Below are 24,433 nucleotides of genomic sequence, written 5' to 3' on the forward strand. Positions count from 1 at the left end.
AGACATTTGATAAAACGGCAAATCAAATAAGTAATCGCTGTCAAAATGATGCACATATTGAAAAGCGTCAAAATTTTTTTTCAGAGATGAGACCAGAACTCTTTTGTGTCTTTTTAAGTCATTGGGCATCGAAAAAAAAAATTCGATTTTCCAAATTTCATGCAGTCCAAGAGGCTTAGATCTGGTGAATACGGAGACCATTCATCTTTGGGCAGATTTCCACGACATCAGTTCTGAAACAGATTTGCAATACGACAAGGCGCTCCTTCCTGCTGAAACATGTAATGATCGTTCCCGTACAATCCTTCCGTGCTTGGCTTAACGACATTCTGCAAAATATTGATAAAGATAAAGCGTTAATTTTAAACGCTTTTCTCAATAAACACAAGTGGTAGTTTGCCGTGTTTGCAAATGCGTTGTCATGCTGCAATATTACTTCGCCGTATTTCCGGGCCCATTTGTTGTCGGTAGCGATCTGTATACCCCGTTTAACCCAGTTTTGTAGTTCTTGGTATACCACACCTTTCTAGTTCCAACACACCAGGCGGGCAGAAATTTGCCTTTGGATGTGTGTATTTGTTTGTTATTTTAAAATTAGTGAATTAGACCAAGCATAAAATTTTTTATAAGTATTTCAAATATCATCATTCAAAAAGCTACAAAAAGCAAATACAACTTTGAGAACTGCACAATACAATCTCAAAGGGCATACCAAATCCATGGATTCAAAAAATACAGAAATAATTCGCTGTGGTCAATCGAGAATTCAATACTTTACGAAAATGATATTCGAGAAACGACGGATGAAGTGCGGATCTCAGATAATCTTGTTCGTAATTCGTCAGGACATCGAAAAGACGATAGAGTGGGGCACGATCTTCAACAAGATTCGTATACCTGACTTAAATACAAAACAGGGCTGATTCGGCTCGTGATTCATGCGTGTAAAAAATCACCCGGTATTACCTTCAGTAATATAGGGTTATTTTTATTGAAATTTTTCTTTTATTTCTGGCATCTCACGCTTGAATCGTGACAAAATGCTGAGTGTATATTTTGACATTTTTATGGAAAGACATACTGACAAGTAATGTTAAAAAAATCATTGAAATCCTTTATCAAAATTTATACTCTGTGAAGAATAGAATCTCCCCTTTTTAGCTACATTTTTCCCCAACTTTCATGCCGAGCACGAATACCGTTACGATATATTCACGCATTATATGGCGAATGTGAAGAGCGAGGTAGAATCTACCATGTGAGTGCTTGCAAGTACGTTTTACCCAGTTTAACAACGTGAGGCGGAGCATTGTTATGCTGTAGAATCGCTTTTTCATGTCTTTGCTTGTATTGTGTACGCTATTCTAACAGTGCTCGACTCAATCGTATCAATTTAATTGGAAACCGTTATCTAGTGAGGGTTTGATTCGGTTTCAAAAACTCTTAATAAATAAAAACGACCTGGTTTAACCAAACATACAAGATATCCTTCACAGCGTGAATGACAACGTATGACCGAACGAACCCCATCAGTCTCTTTTCATTAGCATTTGTAATGATTCCCTTTCTACCTCATCTTGATGCGAATAGGGTGAAACCCATGGCCTTGACCGTCAGTTCTTCGTAACTAGAGGATCCTTCTTATTAAACTGGTTCAACATCCGATGGTGTGGGGACAAAAGGCAGGGTCAAATGACCAATGCTCGATTGAAAGTCTGAATATTCTTCTTGAATTTGTATGGAATACATAATAATGCTTAGTTTTTATCCCGTGAATTAGTGATATTCAATCATCCCATCTTATCCCACAAGAACCTCTCCCTTTTATGATCTTCACTCACTTTCGGGCATGATACGATTTCGATTCGTATTCATCAGGTGAACATGCTGTTACCCCAGGCATGTCATTAAAATGCCTTAAAAACATCTATCTTTTCAAATATCGTACCTCCTTTGTTCGTAAAAATACATCGGTGGTCAACCCAGCTCATGCTTATATAGTTATATCAGTAGAAACATGCGGTATATTATATTTGCGTGAACCTTTGCCATTAACAGTGATGTGATTCATGGGAAATGTGTCTTCCCACTGACATGAAAATGTATTTCCATTTAGCATTTACGTGCCGATTCCATTCGCGAAGAGTGGCACGAACGATTTTTCTAAGGTCTATTTGTATGCCATATACCATTGAAAAAGTCCTTCGAAGTTGGATCTCATCAAACGAATCCTCACAGCATGGCTGTCAGTCGTGACAAATCAAATAATCATCGCGTGAATGCCTATTCATTATCATATCACAAAGAGACAACCCTCAACATGTTACCACTTACAACACTTTAACCCAACACCGCACACGCTCATCAATCACCACCAAAATGGTTTAGCTAATAGCATCCAGTGCGTGTTGTTGTTTTTAGCGGGTGTATTGTGCTGTGCTCCCCTTTTCACCTAGCGTGTAGTATGTAATAGAATCCAATGCACCATCACAATCGAGGAACAATTTTTGCTAATCACAATCCCACACTATTTTCTCTGTCATCCATCTTTCATCAGTCCATCCTGCAAATAGCCGAAGACGAAACGTACGACAGCTTGCGGTTGATCAATGTCGAGTTGAACCGCATCTTTGGCCGGCCAGACTCGATGTTTCTGCGAACCACGCCAAAAGAATTCCTGTTCGATGGAGTGCCTTTCTGCGTGAATGTCATTGGCATTGCTAAGGCGATCTGCAAAGAGATCGAGAAGCGCAACACCAAGTCCGTGAAGATGATGCCCGATGGTTCGATGAAGTTTGCCTTCTTCAATCATGTAGGTACAAGTGTTTGGGTTTTCCTGGTTCGAATATTATTTTTTTCAAATTCCAGAAAAACATGACCGACGACGGAGTGTACACGGTCAACACTGGTATCAAGGATGCATCACAGATGCATATGATCGAGAATTGGAACGGCAGAACCATGCTGGATAAATGGAGCAACCGCTCCTTGGGGCTGTCGGCGGTTTGCAACAGGGTTTACGGAACCGACGGTTCCGGATATCCTCCGTTCAGGGAGGGAGTACAGAAGATGACCATCTTTAGTTCCGATATCTGCAGGTAAGCGCTTGATGCCAAGGGTTACAATCACAATAACTCATCTAAAATTCTCAATATCTCAGAACTGTAGACATCAAATACGTGGGTCCGTCTAGTTACGAAGGTATTACGGCCATGCGATATGAAACCGACAATAATTTCCTCCACGAAATTGGACCAGAGTACGGCAATCAATGCTATTGCATCAATCAGATTCCCAAAGCCATAGTGAAAAGCAACGGATGCCTTCATAGAGGTGCCTTGGATCTCTCCGCATGTCTCGGTAGGTATACAAACCATATGGTGTGAATAATACTTTAAAAAATGCTACAGATTTCCGGTCAAATAACAGTAGGAATCCCCTATATGTTTATGTTTGCTGTGAACTCATTAGCATTGGCAAATGTCATCGGGCAGAATTTTCGGAACATATTAATTCTCGAGAGTGTAATAATATCGATCCATCTACCACCAGCGCCTGAGTTGGCGGTGATTAACAACGTAAACATGATCATCGTATTCGTAAATGTCACACAGTCAACGATCATATAAATATTTTTTTCAATTCTCTCCTCGAGTCAATAACCGGCTGGACAAGTTCCTCGAATGATTTATTTTTCACTTAACCTGGTTGGCGTCATGAAATTTCTAATCCCTCGGCATGCAAATACTGGACATTCGATTATCTGCAGGGCGAAATTGGTGGACGAAGATGAATGCTAGTCCAGTTAAAAATATCTAGTTTGGAGTCCAATGTTTTTGGAAAGCGTGATGTCAAAAAGTTGTTCTCCCAAAAATAGGATCGTTGAAGTATGACGGCATACAAACTCGGACTATAGTCATATCCCAAGTTATAATAACACCCATTTTCGATGCAGAACTGTAAAGTTTGACTACCAAATGCCGAACATCTGATGATCGGCCGCTGAAAACAAGCTCGGAATCTATCTTTGATAACTTGATGTTGTATTATAATGGTTTGTTTTAATTTGTTTTGCATCCCAATGAGGGGGATTGAGCGAATATTAATTTTAATAATCAGCACCGATGCGAACAGCGTAAAAATAGGCTCTCGTGCACCCAACAAAAACAATGTTTCAGAATTCAACTCATTTCATTGAGGTATAGTTTTTTTCCAGTGAAAAGTTCGAACATTAGCTAGAAAAGATCATTATTAACTCGATGAGCAGTTCTTCGAATTCACACTTCTTTTATGCTTTCACTTTCATGCGTTCAATAGATCTGAGATGTGACACCTTAATCCCGTGAATTTCTAAATAAAACGCAAACAAACCGAATTAGCATCGAAATTTGACTATCGGCCTTCACAATAGTCCTCATAACATCGATTCAATGATGCTCCCACGATTGGAAGCAGCCATGATGGTCTTCCGCGATAAGGCCGTTTAGCATATCGGTCACAGATTTCTTGGCCCCTTGAGGTGAAATTTAATTTTAGGGAACAAAAATACGGGACCAAAGCTATAGGGTGGGTACGCTGACTTTGTTTACGGGTCTTGGGATCATACTCGAATACCCGAATCTCATCTCCTGTTACAACTTCGAATGCGCGGTAATAAATCCTTACAAATTATTTTTTTAATCATATCGACAGGGAAAGTCCGTCCGTCGTGGTAAACTAGAGACTAATCAAATAAAAAGTTAAATGACATCTGAATTTCACTGATAGTAACTATACTTTTTGAATCACCTGTAGATTTAAGAAATCAACAATAAGGGGCTGTCCACATACCACGTGGACAGAAAAAGCATGATTTTAGACACTCCCCTCCCCCTCCGTGGATAAGCGTGGACATTCCTTATGCCCCTCCCCCTGTTGTCCACGTGGACATTCCTCCGGTTTTGAGGAAAAAATCAAGATATTCTATTTTGTTCGCTTAAATTCCATTTCAAGTTTGTTTCTATTTTCTATTCCATATTTTTATTGATAAAAAGTATAGCCTTACCAATGGTAACGATTTGTCTTGAAATCTTCGATTTTTTTCAACATTGTCCGGGAGCTCATTTTTTTTTCCGAATTCCACTTACGTTATCTTCATATCCATTTTAAAATATCGATTGTGAACTTATACTCAAGTATTTTTATTAAAGCTGGCTGGCTTATTGAGTTTTCAAAAAATCAGACAATGAAATCAAGCACTTTGTTTGAAAACAGAATTTTTTCGTCTAAACATCAATGTATGCTTCTCTCAATCGCATAAACCTATAAAAAATCATAATTTCGTAACTTTAATTTTTTTTAAAAATAAGAAACTTGAAGAAAATGTTTTAAATAGCATTTTTTCCTTCAAATTTCCGCCATTTTGTCAAAAAAACACGTTTTTGACTTGTCCGAGGTTCATACTGTGGCATCTTTACTGATTCAGAATCTGTTCGATTTGTTTGTTTCAGATAACCAGAAGGGCTGAAATCGTGTACGCCATGGCACAACTTTTTTTGAACCCCCTCACTTGATCAGCTTCTAATTATGAATATATTTATTTCCGTTCAATTTTTGTTTTATTGTTGAAAAATAGATAAACAAATAGTGATATAATGGATCGTAAAAATATTCTTTGTTTTACTTTTTCGGAGCTCGAAGAAACGTCCGAAATTCGTGTCTCTATCCCCCTTAATCTGGTCGAGCAAATCCTATCATATTGTGCAAATGTTGCAACCTTGAAATGCAGAATGCAAAGGATTAGTTCGTTCGGATTGCGATATATCAAATCCGATCGGGTTCCGTAATATGGATTAATATGTAGTCCATGCATTGTTTCATGTTTGCATATTACATGCATGTTTTTCGTGATGTTTCGTTTCTCATGAACGGTGATTTTCGACATCTGTAGCGAATCTACTAATTCATGTGCATCAAAGATTAATCTTTTCTTTTAATAATCAGCAGTAGCAGCATGAACTTTCAACAACTCGAAAGAAGCGTATTACAAAAATTACCAGACATCAATGAAAAACAACATCATTGCAAGAAATAGATCTCCAGAGATACGGCCCGTACACTCATGAAAGAATTTGTTGTTCGTTTCAATGTTCAGAGATCCTTGAGAATTCTCGAAAAAAACCCAAACAGTTTTGTCATCAAGAGCAAAAGCTGAATTCAACCCGCACTTAGGTCATGATTTTTAATACTACAAAAAATCCAACATTCTTTGTGTTATTAGGTGTCTTTATCCTGACGGATTTAATGGCCCTCTATTACCGATTGGAATAAATTGATGGATCCTAGTTCATGTGCGTTACCTTCAGAATATACATTTCAGGAAAGAGGTTCAGTCATATGAAAAAATAAGGATGTTTGATCGAGCAGCACTCTCAGGCAGTTCAGTCTTTTTATTGATGAATACTGAGTACTCTGGGCGGGCGTGAAGTTCAAAAAATCGTGTAAATACAAAACAGATCTCATTCAAATTTGTATATTAACTTGAATGTTTTACTTTAGAAAATACTTAACGTGTCCATGTGGACATTATCAAAACCCCCTCCCCTCTCACCGTGGACAAGCGTGGACATTTTCGTAACACCTCCGCCCCCCCCCCCCTAAAGTTGTCCACGTGCTATGTGGACAGCCCCTAATTAGATTAGTAGATAGGGAACGCTGAAGGTTCATGTTTTCTTTCACTAAAAGAAGTCATTTCCTGAAAAATTGATGATTGGAAAATAAAATTCTTGAACATTGGATATCTTTAACGCCAATAATTAAAATTACATAAATGGCTCTCGTAAAAAAAATTACAGTTTGGTCACTAATGGGTCAATATGAACAACCATCTTCTCGAAAAATAAATGATATTCCCTTCATCTTTATCTCTTGATTCTTCACTCGTTAATAGTTGTTAGTGATTTATTTGTTCTTAACTCTGTTAGGCATATCGAATGTCATGGTAAACCAAGATGCACCAGGCTGAAAGGCCTCTATAATGTAGTCAATACAATTGCAGTTCAAACTACAGCACCTGTCACTTGTATCAATTTGAAGATTATGCTAATTTCGTAGCGTGAAACGAGTAGCGAACGGGTACAACTTCTGGTCGCAAGAAGAAGAAAGCGATTTCATACAATGCAACGAGAAGTGCAACGATGCCATCGATTTTTATTCGAGCTATAGCTGAGCATCAACCGAGTACCCATACGGAGGCGGCCGAATTAATCTGGTATTAAACTGCTTGCATATCGACTATCCCTACCGTATTCACTCACTGTTGATTAAATTGCAATGCTCTCCTCCTGTGCAGCTAACTGTCAATGAAAACAAATCGCGAATAATTATTGCTGTTTCTGCAATCAATATCGTTGTTGGTGGTCTAAAGGGTGTGTCACATCAAATTGCATCACGGAAAAAACGCTGTAGAAATTTAATTTTTAGGAATTATATCATCAGCTTTCGCTTATAATCAGATAAGAGTGTATAGATCACGTTGGCCATGCTACACTGTCAATTTTTCGTAAATTTGGAAAAATGACGTCGAACGAAAAAGAGCATCGTGAATTAATCCTGTGCACTCATTTCGAGAATCTGGAGTTGTCACATCGGAACATCGGTAAGATGCTGGGAATCGTCCAATCCACGGTCAGCAGAGTACTAAAGCGATACTTCGAGAACCTAACCATCGACCGGAAGGTGAAGAACGGCAAAAATGGATGCTCCGTCAGTGAAAAAGATCACAAGCGCGTAGTTAAGCAGTTTAGAAGTGATCCGAGAATTTCGGTCCGGGATGTCGCCAATAAGCTGAATTTGTCAAGTTCATTCGTCCAGCGGACCAAGCAGCGGGTGGGCCTGCGTACATACAAGGTTCAGAAGGCTCCTAACCGCGACGAAAGGCAAAACATGGTGGGGAAGACGCGAGCCCGGAAGCTGTACACCGAAATGCTGACGAAGCCGCATTGCCTGGTAAAGGACGACGAAACCTACGTCAAAGCGGACTTTCGTCAGCTGCCGGGCCTGTTATTCTTCTCCGCAGAGGAAAAATTCAGCGTTTCGGAGGAGATTCGCAAGCAGAAACTATCCAAATTTGCCAAAAAGTACATGGTGTGGCAAGCGATCTGCTCTTGCGGAAAGCGGAGCGCCCCCTTCGTGATGACCGGCGCGGTAAACGGGCAGGTTTACCTTAAGGAGTGCCTACAGAAGCGCTTACTACCACTATTGAAGCAGCACGAGGGCCCGACCATCTTCTGGCCGGATCTCGCTTCGTGCCACTATTCAAAGGATGTGTTGGAGTGGTACGAAGCCAACGGGGTCACCTTCGTGCCAAAGGAAATGAACCCGCCCAACGCGCCGGAGCTTCGCCCAATAGAGAAATATTGGGCGATTATGAAGCAGGCCCTCCGGAAGAACCCAAAAGTTGTCAAATCGGAAGCGGACTTCAAGAGAAAATGGATTTCTGTTCAAAAAAAAACTACAACCTGACGTTGTACAGAACCTTATGGACGGGGTAAAGAGGAAGGTGCGAGCATACGGGCTTGGGCTCGAAGTATGAATAAAAAGAAAATGCCAAAAGTTGTTTAATAGTTTTTATTTTACTGTTTAAAATTTTCAAAAGGATCGGTCTACTGGGCGAATTTCTACAGCGTTTTTTCCGTGATGCAATTTGATGTGACACACCTTTTAGAGTATCTAGAGCGGTTCCAATCGTGATCTTCGTATTCGTTCCTGTTCAATCAACTGTGGAACGATGAAACTGAAGCAGAAATTAAGAACTGCTTAATGATATCGTGTCGATGTGTGGGTTTATCACCAAATTCGCACTATTGGACTGGACCAAGTGGTCGATATGAACCATTTGGGGTCGATATTGGTTTCCCAGGGGTAGACGAAAATGAAAAACTGAATTACGGGGTCGACGAGGTTATTATAACGAGGTTGTTATAAGAATGATTAATACTTTAGTACAGAGCAAACTACATGCACAAGTTCGTACAAGACGTAAAATTCGGCAATTGAACGTGAACAAGTTCTGAAAAAACAGAGAAACCGTTTGAAAATGAACAAAGATTTGAGTTCAACTCACCAATATTGAACCGGATTCAGATATACAGCCATCCCATGCCAAACCGATATAGTGATTCATTGTTGGAGTTGGAGTTTTGTTCCTTTTTAGACCCGTATTTTTTCATGAGGGTACCCATTTCCATTTAAGGGTGGACCAAAACATCAATGTTTTCCCCCTTTTTTTCAAAAATTCGTCATATAAAATTGAAGCCAATCAGATAGTTCTTTCTGAATAAATATTACATCTGTATTTTGGATATGGCTTTCGTAATAATTAATTGTATTTGTTTTTTTTTTGTATATATGGCTTCGGAGTAGAGGGCGCTATATTTTTTTATATTATATTTTTTCTTGAAAGCTGAGGTGGTTTTGCATAACATATCAAAAGTCAGAGCTGTGATTTTTCAAAGTTGACCGATGGTAGGAAAAATTATTTCTCCCCTTTTTTCAAACATGATTCATAACTTTTGAACTACTGAACCAATTCAGGTAACCGATATATCAAATTGAAGTCTATGAGCTGAAGTCATTGTCATTGAAACAAATATTAGATATGCGAAAAACTTGGATTCTAGTCGCATAGAAATATTGAACGAAGACTGAAAACAAGTTAACGTTTAAAAATTCATAACTTAAAAACGATAAAAATTACATCACAGATTTTTGGATGTGTTATCTAAACAAATCTTAGCTTTCTAGAAACAATATAAAAAATATAGCATCCTCTAGTCCGAAGCCATGTAAATTATAAAAAACATATACAATTGTTCAGTCTGTGAACAAAGACCGTAAGCTGGACTGTATTCTTCGGTATCTTCCAAGCTCGGAACCTGTTGGTTGAACGGGTGGAGCTCTCGTCGGCTGTTCGTATTCGGGTGCGATCGGAAAGCCTTGAGAAAGGCTCTTGTGTAAACTCTTTTGTAAATTGAAATGTAGAGAAAAAAATGGCGGTAACGTGAAAACTCTAACGTATATTTAATTCTTCTTCTACACTTCTATGTATTGTTCTGCTGTTGCTGCTGCTGCGGCTTTGCTAGATGTTGCTCGTCGCGGTGGTCGGTAAAATAATAATAATTTTCGGACGGCACGCATCGCTTTTATAACGAGCGCAATTGTTGTTGCTATAGATTTCTCTTCGCTGGTGCAATTTTCTGCAAGTGCAATATTTTTCAAAACAAACCAATTAACCAAATTTGATATGTCAATCATCTGACTCGGTGCAGCAGTTCAAAAGTTATGAATTTTTTGAAAAGTCATTTTTTAGAGAAAAAAAAGGAGAATACATTGATTTTTCGTACCACCCTAAAATGGAAGTGGGAGACCCAATGAAATATGAAATAGATATTTTATGTTTCGATAAGAAACAAAACTACCACTTTTCACGAGAACCACTAAAGGGTGTGTCACATCAAATTGCATCACGGAAAAAACGCTGTAGAAATTTAATTTTTAGGAATTATATCTTCAGCTTTCGCTTATAATCAGATAAGAGTGTATAGATCACGTTGGCCATGCTTCACTGTCAATTTTTCGTAAATTTGGAAAAATGTCGTCGAACGAAAAAGAGCGTCGTGAATTAATCCTGTGCACTCATTTCGAGAATCCGGAGTTGTCACATCGGGACATCGGTAAGATGCTGGGAATCGTCCAATCCACGGTCAGCAGAGTACTAAAACGATACTTCGAGAACCTAACCATCGACCGGAAGGTGAAGAACGGCAAAAATGGATGCTTCTTCTTCTTCTTCAATGGCACTAACGTTCCTAGAGGAACTTCGCCGTCTCAACGTAGTATTACTTGCGTCATTTTTATTAGTACTTAGTTGAGATTTCTATGACAAATAACACGCCTTGAATGCATTTTGAGTGGCAAGCTCTAGAATACGCGTGATCACAGTGCAAGTCGGAGGAAATTTCTTTGACGAAAAATTCCCCCGACCAGAACGGGAATCGAACCCGAACACCCGGCATGTTAGTTATGACGCTAACCACTCGGCCAAGGGAGCACACAAATGGATGCTCCGTCAGTGAAAAAGATCACAAGCGCGTAGTTAAGCAGTTTAGACGTGATCCGAGAAGTTCGGTCCGGGATGTTGCCAATAAGCTGAATTTGTCAAGTTCATTCGTCCAGCGGACCAAGCAGCGGGAGGGCCTGCGTACATACAAGGTTCAGAAGGCTCCTAACCGCGACGAAAGGCAAAACATGGTGGGGAAGACGCGAGCCCGGAAGCTGTACACCGAAATGCTGACGAAGCCGCATTGCCTGTAATGGACGACGAAACCTACGTCAAAGCGGACTTTCGTCAGCTGCCGGGCCTGTTGTTTTTCTCCGCAGAGGACAAATTCAGCGTTCCGGAGGAGATTCGCAAGCAGAAACTATCCAAGTTTGCCAAAAAGTACATAGTGTGGCAAGCGATCTGCTCTTGCGGAAAGCGGAGCGCCCCCTTCGTGATGACCGGCACGGTAAACGGTCAGGTTTACCTTAAGGAGTGCCTACAGAATCGCTTACTACCACTATTGAAGCAGCACGAGGGCCCGACCATCTTCTGGCCGGATCTCGCTTCGTGCCACTATTCAAAGGACGTGTTGGAGTGGTACGAAGCCAACGGGGTCACCTTCGTGCCAAACCCGCTCAACGCGCCGGAGCTTCGCCCAATAGAGAAATATTGGGCGATTATGAAGCAGGTCCTCCGGAAGAACCCAAAAGTTGTCAAATCGGAGGCGGACTTCAAGAGAAAATGGATTTCTGTTCAAAAAAACTACAACCTGACGTTGTACAGAACCTTATGGACGGGGTAAAGAGGAAGGTGCGAGCATACGGGCTTGGGCTCGAAGTATGAATAAAAAGAAAATGCCAAAAGTTGTTTAATAGTTTTTATTTTACTGTCTAAAATTTTCAAAAGGATTAGTCTACTGGGCGAATTTCTACAGCGTTTTTTCCGTGATGCAATTTGATGTGACACACCCTTTATATCGGTTTGGCATGGAATGGTTGTATATTAGGGTGCCAATGAATGTATGGGAAAAAACCGACCCTAAAATGTTAAAAAGTTACCCTATATGTATACCACCTCGAAAAAAACACCCCATGCGAAATATCAGCCCAAGAGTGGCGCAAGGTGGTCAAAGTTTGAGTTTCTTGGAAATCGAAGAATCACCCAAGGGGAGAGTAAAGAAAATCAAAGTTTTCGCGAAAAAAAAGTTGATGCCAAATGTATTAAAATTGCATGTGTCATCTCGAATGAACTAGTTTGAGAACCCCTGGATTGGACTGACTAATTAACCTTTTTTTCTACTCTGCCTTTCTCTTTTACTTGGTTTCGTATTACAAAATGAACAAATAGTGCAAAACTAAACGATACCAGATGATCCCAAACGATACCAGCTATATTATTCTCCGCTTTGTTTATGTAGTGTTAGGCAAAAAAGAGAAGCGAATAAAAATTTTCAGACCATCGACTGAATGCATCTCAACGGTTTTCCGTCTCAACGACTTATCTATTGGAAAACGATGAAAAAATATTCTGATTCTTCCGTCACTTTCAGTTCCGTTATTGTTCCGGCATCGTGGGACGTTGCATTTCGATATGTTGCAGAAGTGAACAAAAAGGGATCACTATGATATTGAGGAAAGATTACATAAAACTTTACCTGCAATGAAAACCCGCTACATCGTATTGGTCGCCAGATTAGCTTGAAGTATGTCTTAATTTTCTTTTTCTCAATTTTCAAACAAGTAATAAAACACAATATTTGAAAAACTTTACGACGTCGAACAAACTGAGATTTTTCAAAAATTAGCGTCTTTTTCTTCTTTAAATCAGGCGATGTAACATACCTGGTATTCTATTTATTTTGGACGGCGACACTGTCAACCAGATATTGTTTACAAGTCTTTGAGTTTTGAACAACAAGTTGAATTTTTACTGCGTTGAAAATATCGAGTTTCGTTACAAATAAGCACCATTTGCGGGATGTTTTGGTTTTCTGTTTCCATTGGAGGAAAAGGTCAGCTGAAGCGCATCGAATGCTTGTGTAAGTTTATGGTTTAAAAACAAGGAATTGGAGGCATTACTCGATCAAGTTTAAATAATATGGAAGAAATCGGAAGGGGAATGTTTCGCTACAACGGCATGAGATCATGGGTTTGCATGAAATCGGGGTTCACAAAAAAAATGTTGATGCCAAATGCCTTCAAATCGCGCGAGCAAATATTGTTTTGTCGAAAATTGATTTTGAGAAAAGCGTGTTCTTGGGTGATGTTTCGGTTTTCAAAAAACTCTAGCTTTGACCGCTTTGCGCCTCTTTCCCTTGAGTCCGATTGAGCTGATTTCTTGCATAGTGTAGTTTTGCGTGGGAATCAATATTTTTACGAAAGTACCGTTTGAAAATTCGATGGTAATATTTTTCCATAAACTTATTGACACTCTAATGTGTTCATCCTTTGACCTTTGACACATATTGAATGTAACATGAAGTTGTTTCATGTTATTATTTGATGTACAAATGTATGTACTTTTTATGTATGTAAAGGGTGTTCGGATCAAAAAGTGGTCAACTTAAATTCGCCGTATTTTTTCTAATCATTCATATAAAAAACCTGATCACCCCTCATTTTGTAGGTGTGTGTGTGTGTAGAATGATGCCTCTATTTGGATTTTGACATTAGATCTTTAGTTATAAAAATGGCGTCAAAGCAAGAGGAGCGACGAATCAAATTTTGTACATGCGTCGTGAAAATCCAAACTTCCCGCACGCAGAAATAGCAAAATCGTTGAATGTGGCCAAATCAACCGTCACCAAAGAAACAAAAGTGTTCGGGGAACGTTTGTCGACAACTAGAAAGCCTGGATCTGGGGGAAATCGAATGCCGGGAGCCGCAGTGACGAACACAAGAGTGGGTAGCGCTTTCAAGCGCGACCCCAACCTCTCCGTTTGAGATGTCGCAAATAAGTTGGGAGTATCGTCTACAACCGTGCATGAAGCTAAAAAACGATCCAGACTATCGACCTATAAGAAGGTAGTGACTCCAAATCGCAACGATAAGCAAAACCTTACGGCAAAAACAAGATCTCGGAAGCTGTATACGACATTGTTGACAACGTTTGATTGCGTGGTAATGGACGACGAAACCTACGTCAGGGCAGACTTCAGACAGCTTCCAGGACAAGAGTATCATACAGCAATCGGAAGGGGAAAGGTGCCAGACATTTTCAAGCATAATAAACTATCAAAGTTTGCCAAGAAATATCTCGTTTGGCAAGCTATCTGTACCTGTGGCTTGAAAAGCGACATTTTCGTTGCAACCGGGACCGTCAACCAGGAAATTTACGTGCAAGAGTGTCTTCAAAAGCGTTTGCTGCCTTTCCTGAAGAAACATGACTTGTCTGTGCTGTTTTGGCCGGATTTGGCATCCTGCATCGAAAAATATTGGGCGATAGTTAAGCAGAACCTTAAGAAGACCCAAAAAACTGTTAGCAGCGAGAAGCAGTTCAAAGCAAGTTGGCGTTCTGCGGCGAAGAAAGTGGATAAGGTGACTGTACAAAATCTGATGGCAGGCGTCAAACGAAAGGCTCGCCAATTTGGACTAGGTCGATCGGAATCTTAACTGAGTACATATTGATACATATTGAACTTCAAAAAGAAAGATACTTTGATTTTTTTTAATAAACAAATAATCGATTTACACCCAATTTAGCTTGACCACTTTTTGATCCCAACACCCTTTATTTTTGATTCAAATGAAAACAATGCATTTTGAATGATAAATCATGTTACATATGAGGGGCTTAGAATGAGAGGGGTGTAAGTGATTTCATCGATTTCTCTACATCGACTCCCTCTTTTGGTCATAACTTAGTTGCAAATACATTCCCAGCTGTATTTGACAATGCGAAAGACAGGTCAGAGCCTCATCTATCGGATTCTATAGCAAACTCAAATTGGAAAGTTTTTGCAGTTGAGTTATTAACTGAAGAAAAAGTTGATGTAGAGAAATCGATCAAGTCACCTACACCCCTTGCATTCTAAGACCCTCATATTCAACAAATATGGAACCGATCCAATTAAATTTGTCTGAGTTTGTATTTAATAATTGATTCCTTATACTGCTTTTGGGTGGTATGGGTGTATAGGCATTTGCCAGTTCACAAACCATGCCCAAGCATATTGTGTTTTGTTTACAAACAAAACACAGTAGACTTTCAAGAAGGTCGCAGAGGGGTTTGGGCGTATTGGATCACCTGGTAGTATACTTCTGTTCGCCTAGGTTCTACAGTTATGGGGTAGCTTTATTTTGTTTTTTTTTCATGTTTCACAATAAAGGTTATGAAGCTAGTCTCATAATCGAAGACAGTTACTATAACCCATTCTCTATACATCTTTTCAACATTTGGATTGGATTGGATTTCACATTATCGGACCACTTTCGTACACGATCTTACAGATGCATAGTTTAATTATTTCTGTTGTAATAAATCATAGTTTTCATGCTATCTTTTTCGTGTTTGCACCTCATTCTAAATCCTTTATTGCGTTATCCACTATTTTTGTTATTCGTGATGACCTTGACAGACAATTTTGCGGATAATTCGGGTTCCACTGTTATTCTAAAGTTATAAAATAGAGTGTATATAAATATATGACACAGTTAAATATTGTACTGCTAAGAACAACTGGTTTGATGGAAATACTTTCGGAATACCAAAGTATCAAAACTAGCCCCGCGGGACGGTATATGAAGAAGCAGCAATTAGAACAATCAATCAAATACAAGGCTGTTAACCTGAGAATACACATGCCTCTGATTGTGGTAAATTCCCAATCCGACATTCCATACCGACAAACAAAAAAGTGACTAAAAAACTAGTTTGTTGGCATATCAGCTCTCAAACAAACAAAACTGATGTTGGCGGAGCATCGCGAGCACCGTGAATGCTCCATTTTTTTATTTTAGGACTAGTCACTATTATGCATAGTTTCGAAAACAGAATTTTAAAAATTTGCATCGCACAACTCTATTTTCCCACGCTCTCGACAAACAGGCAATAATTGTTGAATTAATCCATCAATAGCGTGCGTGTATCACAGAGCGATTTGCAGATTGAATGATGTATAACATGTACTTTTGATAGCGATCGTTATGCCGTCGGAGGCGGTAAGGGAGGAGTGAGAGAGAGCATAGATACACACCACCGCGTAGCCGCAAGCATGGGAAAACTAGAAGCTGTCGATAGGCGCCCATCAAACGATCATCAATTTGCCTAATTAGCTGTCGAACAAAGTAATAATATACGCATCCTCACTCTCTCGCTCGAGCTGAGATCGAAACAAAACAAAACAAAAACTCTGCATTCGATGCTCAAGGTCGATCGGGCTCAGCGGAGAGTGGGCTCCGCGAATGATGTCACGGAAGGGTTCACCAATCGTTTAACACGTTCATGAGCCCATATGGTTCGGTAGAAATCCCACTATTTTTGTTTGTTTTGCTGAACACGTGAACGTCGAGTCTCTCTCACCCATTTGAAATCTCAACAAGACACGCTGACTGGAAGCTATTTGCAAAATAAACAAGCGGCGTTTCGATTCATGCATGGCAAAGTTTAACGCCTCTCCATTCTCCGGCTTTTGATCAATACGAAAGGGTGCTATCATCGGAACTCGGTTTACTGCGAGAGAAAGAGAGAGCGATCCTCTCGACGAATGCAAATCTTTTCGCGCAAAGGATGCCCGGATGAATAAGATCCTCTCGATGCGGCGCGCGATCAGTCTGCCGTGTGTAGTGACGCGTATCGGATGTTTTTCTGCAATATCTCAACGCTCGGACGGTATTGATCACGATTTCGTGAGCTCGGTTTTTGTGACTCCATCCCAGCCAGCCAACCAGCCATCGTGTCCTGGGTTTGGCCCAATTGGCTTTTCGCGCTAAAATAGCAAGAATGATCAATCAATCGATCTTCGTCGGCATTGTCGCTGTTGTGGTACTCGTTGTTGTTGTTCTGCCCAATCGATGTACCGAGGGGCGGGTGTACAAGAGGTGCGAGCTGGCACGTGAGTTGGCGCTGAAGCAGGTGTCGGAAGATCAAATCGGCGACTGGTTGTGCATCGCTCAACATGGCTCCAAAATGAACACATCGGCTGTTAATCTCAAGTACAAACGATTCGGCGGTTCTGCGTATTATGGAATCTTTCAAATCAGCGATCTGTACGGGTGCTTGAGGAGCAGCTCCATTTGCGGGTTAACGTGCGCTGATTTGAAGGACGATGACATCGAGGATGATATCGATTGCACGCGGACGATTTACGAGGAATACCACAGGGAAATAGGCGATGGTTTCGCGGCCTGGCCGGTGTATAAGACCCACTGTCGGGATCCTGCTTCGAAGATCGCTTTCGGCGATTGCTTGAACGAGGAGGTTATTCGCTTTCAGGCGTACTACAAGAAGAAGCAGAAAAAAGCAAAACAAACAGATTTGGTGGTGAAGGCTCCTGCGGGAAAGGTGTATGACCGTTGTGAGTTGGCTGTGGAGCTACGAGATAAGCATAAAATTCCAGCGGATCAAATCGCGACTTGGGTTTGCATAGCGTACCACGAGAGTCGTTTCGATACTTCGGCGCTGGGTAGATTGAACGCGGATGGCAGTGGTGATCATGGTTTGTTTCAAATCAGTGACATTTATTGGTGCTCGATCACGAGCAAACCGGGGAAGGCTTGCGGTGTGACGTGTGAAGATATGCGGAATAATGATATCAGTGACGATGTTCGTTGCATACAAACGATCTATGATGAACATCAAAGAATCTCGGGTAATGGTTTCAATGCGTGGGCAGTTTACAAGCCTTACTGTCAGGATAGAGAGGAGAGTTTCGCTCATAGCTGTTTCGATGATCGGCTACCAAGCACGACGGTTCGTCCAAGACCTGGAATAACGGCTCCAACCTATCCGGTTGGAAAATTTGCCATCACTTCGGTTGGTAAAATCTATGATCGTTGTGAGCTTGCAAATGATTTGCTGCATAAGTACCATATGCCAAAAGAACAAATTGCAACTTGGGTGTGTATTGCCTTCCATGAAAGCAGTTTCAATACCTCAGCCGAAGGTCGTCTCAATGCGGACGGCAGTGGTGATCATGGACTGTTTCAAATCAGTGACATATATTGGTGTTCTCCTCCAGGTAATGGATGGGCTTGTAGTGTTAGCTGTGAAAAGTTGAAAGACAATGATATAGCCGACGATGTCAAGTGCGTGAAAATCATCTACGAAGAACACCAAAGACTCTCTGGGGACGGTTTTAACGCTTGGTCCGTATATAAACCACACTGTCAGGGAAAGTCTGAAAGCTATACACGAGGATGCTTCGGATCGGATGATGAAAAACCGGTCACCTTCACACTACCAAAACCCGCCATTACGGCGCCAACCACAGTTCCTCCCAGAAAAACTTTTGTGAGCAGAGGCAAAGTCTATACCCGTTGCGCTTTGGCCAGAGAATTATACTTCACACACCACTATTCTGCTGAGGAGACCGAAGCATGGACCTGTATTGCACAGTACCAATCGAACTTCAACACTTCTGCCGTAGGTATCGGTCCTGGTAGTGTCAAGTATCATGGAATGTTCCAACTGAGTGACGAGTACTGGTGTTCGCCACCGGGACGCGGCACAGTTTGTGGACTACCATGTTCCGATCTGGAGGACGACGATCTAACTGACGACCTTGCGTGTATGCGACACATTTATGAAGAGCACCAACGCATTTCGGGAGATGGCTTCAACGCATGGGCTGTCTACCAACCATACTGCAAAGGCAAAGCGCAGAATATGATTAAAGACTGCTTCAAGGAGGCGGAGAATGCTCTAGTACCAACAACGCCGAGTCGAAGGCCTACCAAGAAGAAGAACAACATCGGAGTCGGTAAAGTCTACGAGCGTTGTGAGTTAGCCCGAGAACTGTATAACACACATCATCTACCACTTGAGCAGATCGCAACCTGGGTTTGTATAGCCCACCGAGAATCGAACTATAATGTGTCTGCTATCGGAAGGTTGAATGCCGATGGAAGTGGCGATCATGGTCTATTCCAAATCAGTGACATCTATTGGTGTTCGCCGCCTGGAAAAGGTTGGGTTTGTGGAGTCTCCTGCTCGGATCTCGAAGACAATGATTTAACGGATGATGTTGAGTGTATGCGTACCATATTTGAAGAGCACACTAGGCTATCAGGCGACGGGTTCAATGCATGGGCCGTATATCAACCATATTGTAAGGGACGATCCGAGCACTATATAAAAGGATGCTTCGAAGAAAGGACGACCACTTTAAAACCCAAAACAACTACGACAAAGCCCACAACAACGAGACGACCAACATTCTCTTGGTTCACAACAAGTACCTCCACAACCACTAGCAAGAAGCGTATAACAACCACAACGACGAAACGACCGGCATTTTCCTGGTTTACGCCGAGTACACCCTCAACCACCATCAAGCCTTCCACAACCACAAGAAAATATTCATGGAGTTCCACGACTATGAAGCCAACGCTACCACCATTCACTTCTCGAACAACCCCGGTAATCTCGCGATCGACAACACCTCGGTCCCCCAGCTCAACGAAATCAACCACCAGCCTTTACGATTTCTACCTCAATCATTTCGGTCGACCCAACACAACACCCGCATCGTATGCATCGTTCACATTCAGACCCAGAAGTACACCGAAAACTGCCAGCCCTACGATTGCAACTGCCACCACCACTCGCCATACACGATCAACGTCCGTCAGTTCGACAGCCGGAAGCACCGCGAAGTATTCAAATTTTGACACCTTATTTGATAATTTTAAGCATGGTTAAATACACCCCCCCCCCCCTCCCCTTTGTTATACCGAAACAATAAACACATATTTTTTTCTAATAAACAACGTCCTTTTGAAGAGATGTGAGAAATGCCCATAAAACATCAACTCGTTGACGTGTGTGACAGCCTTACACTTGCTTCCTCCGAGTCATAACTCAAACCCGGCCAATCGGTTCAATGTCGTCTCCGAACGGGTCGTAAATCAACGCGAAGATAAAAAGTACATCTTATTGAAACCGGTATTGATCTTGTCTTGTTTCACAGATGCCCCCGTAGTAATTACTCCACCCCATATGATGGGTGTAGCCGAGGAATACAGCGGCCTGATTGATGGCATGCATCCAGATCCGGATAAGCATCAGATCTTTGTTGACGTTGAACCGGTAATAAATCAAAACGTTTACAAGTTCGCATATAATAATTGTAACTCTTTCCAGCTCACCGGAACGCCACTGAACGGAGGCAAACGGGTCCAGTTCAACATGTTCCTGCGGAGGATCGACTCGATCCGGCTGACCGATCGCTTGCAAACCACCCTGTTTCCGGTGCTCTGGATCGACGAGGGGATCGCCCTGAACGACGACATGGTGAAGCTGATCGACGACAGTCTCATGAAGGTCCTCTCGCTGCTGGATATCATTCAGTGGTGCATGATAGTGATTGGACTGCTGCTGGCGATCGTACTGCCGGTCGTGTACTTCGTAAAACGGAAATCTGTCCCACCTCCGATTACACCAACCCTGACAACGACAACCAGTGCCGCCAGTATTCCGGACGTCAATGGACTGCGGGACAATCCCAGCAAATGACAGTCGCTGAATGTGACCTTCCTGGACTGATACAAGCGATGATGGAGTGACCGATGATCGAATGAACGCGTCAAATAAACGAACGAGAACGAGAAGCAATGATATTCAAGTGCCAAGGGGATATGTATAGTATATATAGAGAGTGCAGCGAGAGACTGCAATCAACAAATTTATTTCGTGCATTTTAGTGCAAACTAAGTCAATCCGATTCCGCCCAAATCATAGAGTTGAGTTATGTTTTGTATTTTTTGTCGTATTTTCACAGTGAAAGGAAATTTTAATAGCTAGTTGATAGTGATGTTTGTAGATAAGTAAAAAGAGTTAACGTTTCACGTCGATCAATACATACATCCGAAAGCCTTGTCGTTGGTCTTAAAAAATCTTGAATCCCATACAAAGTAAAGAATCGGCAAAAAATTAAAATTGTCTCAGTTGTTTCGTAATATTTTTCCTTTCTTGCTACAATATTCAAGTGCTTAAATCTCAAAATATCATGAAAATTTATTTTTTCATGACTTTTCAAAGACTGGCATTTTTTCATAACTGGCAAGACTGACGTTTTTTCGACAATTTTTTAGAAGTAATTACATTACTTTGAAACGATCTGCGGCTCCAATGATAGCTTGAATTTTTTTGGCGTCAACGGAAAAGTTGTTCGATAAACTATACAAAACAAATCTCTTTCATTGAATATTGTAAAATTTGATCATTCAAGACACAACCGCTTAGGACGTAGTATTACGCGCTCGATTCATTTAATTTGCTTGCTTATCTTTTCGGATATAATTCATAAATGAAAAAAAAAATCGAAAATCGCTAATTATCAGATCAATTCCGGTGTGCCTGAGTAAATCATTAACCCTTGACTTTGACTTTGTCTTCTCGTTATCCTCTTCGTAGTTTCTATTCTCGCGGCTGCATGAGTTGCCCGTTATTGACAGCACGGTTAGAGATGAACGGAACAAGTACATGGGAGAATGGGAATGCTTCCAATTTTCATCAATTTAAACCATTTCCAGACTAAAAGATTGTAATCTATAGCATAGCAAACAAATCTTAGAGAATATCCGATTCGATTGGTATGCAAATCGTTGAAATCCGTTAGCAGCAAAATTAGTTATTAAAATTATTTTTATTTCATAAAAACGTGACCTGTTTTCTGATTTGGCACCTTAAATGAAAGACGTAGTCCTACGTCAAAAATGACCGAAAAAAGTTATTTTTTGTACAAAACCAACTTAAAAATGTTGTTGCCGCAGTTTGCCACGGTTATGACTGCATGCAAAATTTAGGTAAAACATAAGCTTTCAATTGAATCCCGAATCCCGAAACAAGTTCCAATATGGCAAACTGGCGTGAATTTAGAATTGATTAAACAACTCCGAAATATTCTTATATGGATTTCATACTCCGAGCAGATAGATCTAGAAAAAATCCACCAAATGGTTATTTTAATTGACGTGACGAATGAGTACAAATCTGCCTATCCATTCAGCAATAAATTCAGCTGACCCTATTGTTTAACCACCGTGAACTCATCCACAATTTGTGAATGAGAGAGAGAGAAACGAATTCAGTTTGGCGCAACCTGGTATTTTGCTGCCCGCGTAAACAATTTTGTTCAAACGTTCACATTAAGTGAAACGAATACTCGATTTTTGATGCAAAAAAGTAGTTACATCATTTATGGATGGCCCTATTGTTTACCCACCGTGAACTCATTCACAATTTGTGAATGAGAGAGAGAGAGAGAGAGAGAGAGAAACGAATTCAGTTTGGCGGGCTATGTTGGGGGTTCACTTCAATATGCCGAGTCAATGTCACCTCGGCCTTAGGCCATAAACAAAAACCAGAGATGTGATTTTTTTTCGTTTTGAAGTTATGAATTTTCAAAGTTAACCGGATGGTTAAAAAATCAAATTTCCCCCTTTTCCAAAAAGAAAAAATCACAACTTTTAAACAACTGGACCGATTGTAATGCATAGCATATTAAGAAAATTTTAAAGAGTTTCAGAATCGACTGCAAGTATGAAATCATCGAAATCCGTGCATATCAAAAAATGTTATTAATTGTTATTGTTTTTTGATATGGTACGCTTAATGAAAGTCGTTTTTCTACGACAAAACATTCTCAATGTATGTCTCAGTGTTGTGGAGAAATATACAGTAATTTACATTCAATGCACCTCTCAGTGTCGCATCGGAGGTGATTTTGACCTGTTATTGGACATTGGCGATGAGAGTGATACAATGTCGGCGTCTGGTGGCCACTTTCAATATGGGGCCATATTTTGGGCCCCGAACTCGATGTTTACAAAAGTGTCCAATTGGGGGTCAAAATGTCCAATTAAACGTGTCGCATTACAGGTCTATCCAATTAGCAAAATTTCGCATTAAATGTAAATTACTGTATCAGTCTCGATCAATTTTAAACTTTCTTAAAAGTTTCCCTAGTTATTGGATTTTGTCGATATTTGGTCTGGCTCCTCCTCTCCGGAGTCACCAATGTTAACCTGGGAACTTATTTCTCTGGATTTTTGTTACTTTTCGAAATCTTACCTTAAGGGTTGTCTTATGGGCTAAGCCCCTAGACTTCAGTAAATCGCGACTAGGGCAGCCACAAACCCTTAGGAAGCCGACGTCTCCAGAATGTTTATTTATTTATTCGTCTTCGATTTAAACGTACAGACTACTAATTACTCCTAAAAATCTTAATTCTATTTTTAAACACGCATCGATTGATTTCATAGTCAAAACAGTCATTAATATCGTTAAAAGCACGGAGAGCTGTGTCGAAAGGGTTAAAGTAACCGTAACCGGTCCGGTGTGCGGGGACAGCGACAATTTGTGAGTTCCTCATTTGTCGTGGGGGCACGTATAGAGGAATGTCCTGCAAGAGTTGAGGACAGTCAATGTTGCCACGTAGAATGTCAAAGACCATTAGTTGCTGAATTGCTCTGCGCCTGGCATTTAATGTTTCCATTTTGATTAACATGCAGCGGGCAGGGTAATCAGGCAGATTTGACGAGTCATTCCATGGTAGGTTTCGTAAAGCGAATCGAATAAAGCGCTTCTGTATTCTTTCAATTCTGACGACCATGAATACGTGATAAGGTGCCCAAACAGGGGCCGCGTATTCTAAGCCACTACGAATCAGGCTGCAGAATAATGCTTTCTGTGCGTAGATGTCGGTCCGATTGAAGTAAGCGGTCTGCTTTTTCGGTTTGGGATATTCTCTGTTATTCTCACCAGTGTTTTCGAACTACTTCCCTGTTAGGAGTGCTGGCATTGTGGATGTTGGACTCGCCTGGTTGGACTCGGCTGACTTGATCCTGACGGTCAACTTGATTTTGAGAAATAAATACGTCCTGGTTTGCTTCCGAAATTGAACTGTTTATTTCTATGCTATCATAAACCTTTTGGTTTGTCTAACTGAATTGAACTAATTTATTGAGTAAGAATCCGGACTATATATACATATTAGGCTGTCAAAAAAGTCCTGCGGTATTTTTTTTGAATTTTCATTTGTTCATAAAATTAGTTACAATCATCTGTTTTAAGTCAAATATGCGCCGTTTTGTTCGATGACTTGTTCCCAACGAGATGCCAAATTCATAATACCCCTGTTATAGAAGCTCGCTTCCTTATTGGCAAACAACTCGGATAGCCAATTTTCACAGG

At 40.7% G+C, this 24,433-nt stretch overlaps 2 protein-coding genes across 4 annotated transcripts in view; both read left to right on the plus strand.

Annotated features, from left to right (window-relative positions):
- The window catches only part of LOC129765268 (sensory neuron membrane protein 2), a 93,987-nt gene extending 72,905 nt beyond the window's left edge, over positions 1-21,082 (plus strand). For all 3 annotated transcript variants that reach the window (XM_055765394.1, XM_055765391.1, XM_055765392.1), the window contains 5 exons: positions 2,558-2,812; positions 2,869-3,098; positions 3,161-3,360; positions 20,208-20,326; positions 20,381-21,082. In XM_055765394.1, coding sequence (XP_055621369.1) covers positions 2,558-2,812; positions 2,869-3,098; positions 3,161-3,360; positions 20,208-20,326; positions 20,381-20,752 — 1,176 coding nt within the window. In that variant the 3' untranslated portion in view covers positions 20,753-21,082. The remainder of the gene's footprint in view (positions 1-2,557; positions 2,813-2,868; positions 3,099-3,160; positions 3,361-20,207; positions 20,327-20,380) is intronic.
- Positions 11,574-20,198, plus strand: LOC129765267 (uncharacterized). The gene has a single exon (XM_055765390.1). It carries the CDS (start codon positions 17,021-17,023, stop codon positions 19,937-19,939), a length of 2,919 nt encoding a protein of 972 aa, XP_055621365.1. The 5' UTR covers positions 11,574-17,020; the 3' UTR covers positions 19,940-20,198.
- Positions 21,083-24,433: the final 3,351 nt, after the last annotated feature.

This window comes from Toxorhynchites rutilus, chromosome 2, assembly GCF_029784135.1.
Source record: "Toxorhynchites rutilus septentrionalis strain SRP chromosome 2, ASM2978413v1, whole genome shotgun sequence".
NCBI lineage: Eukaryota > Metazoa > Arthropoda > Insecta > Diptera > Culicidae > Toxorhynchites > Toxorhynchites rutilus.

Bases quoted from the DNA above. Each gene is read 5' to 3' on its own strand.
- LOC129765267 (XM_055765390.1), top strand. From the start codon at position 17,021: ATGATCAATCAATCGATCTTCGTCGGCATTGTCGCTGTTGTGGTACTC.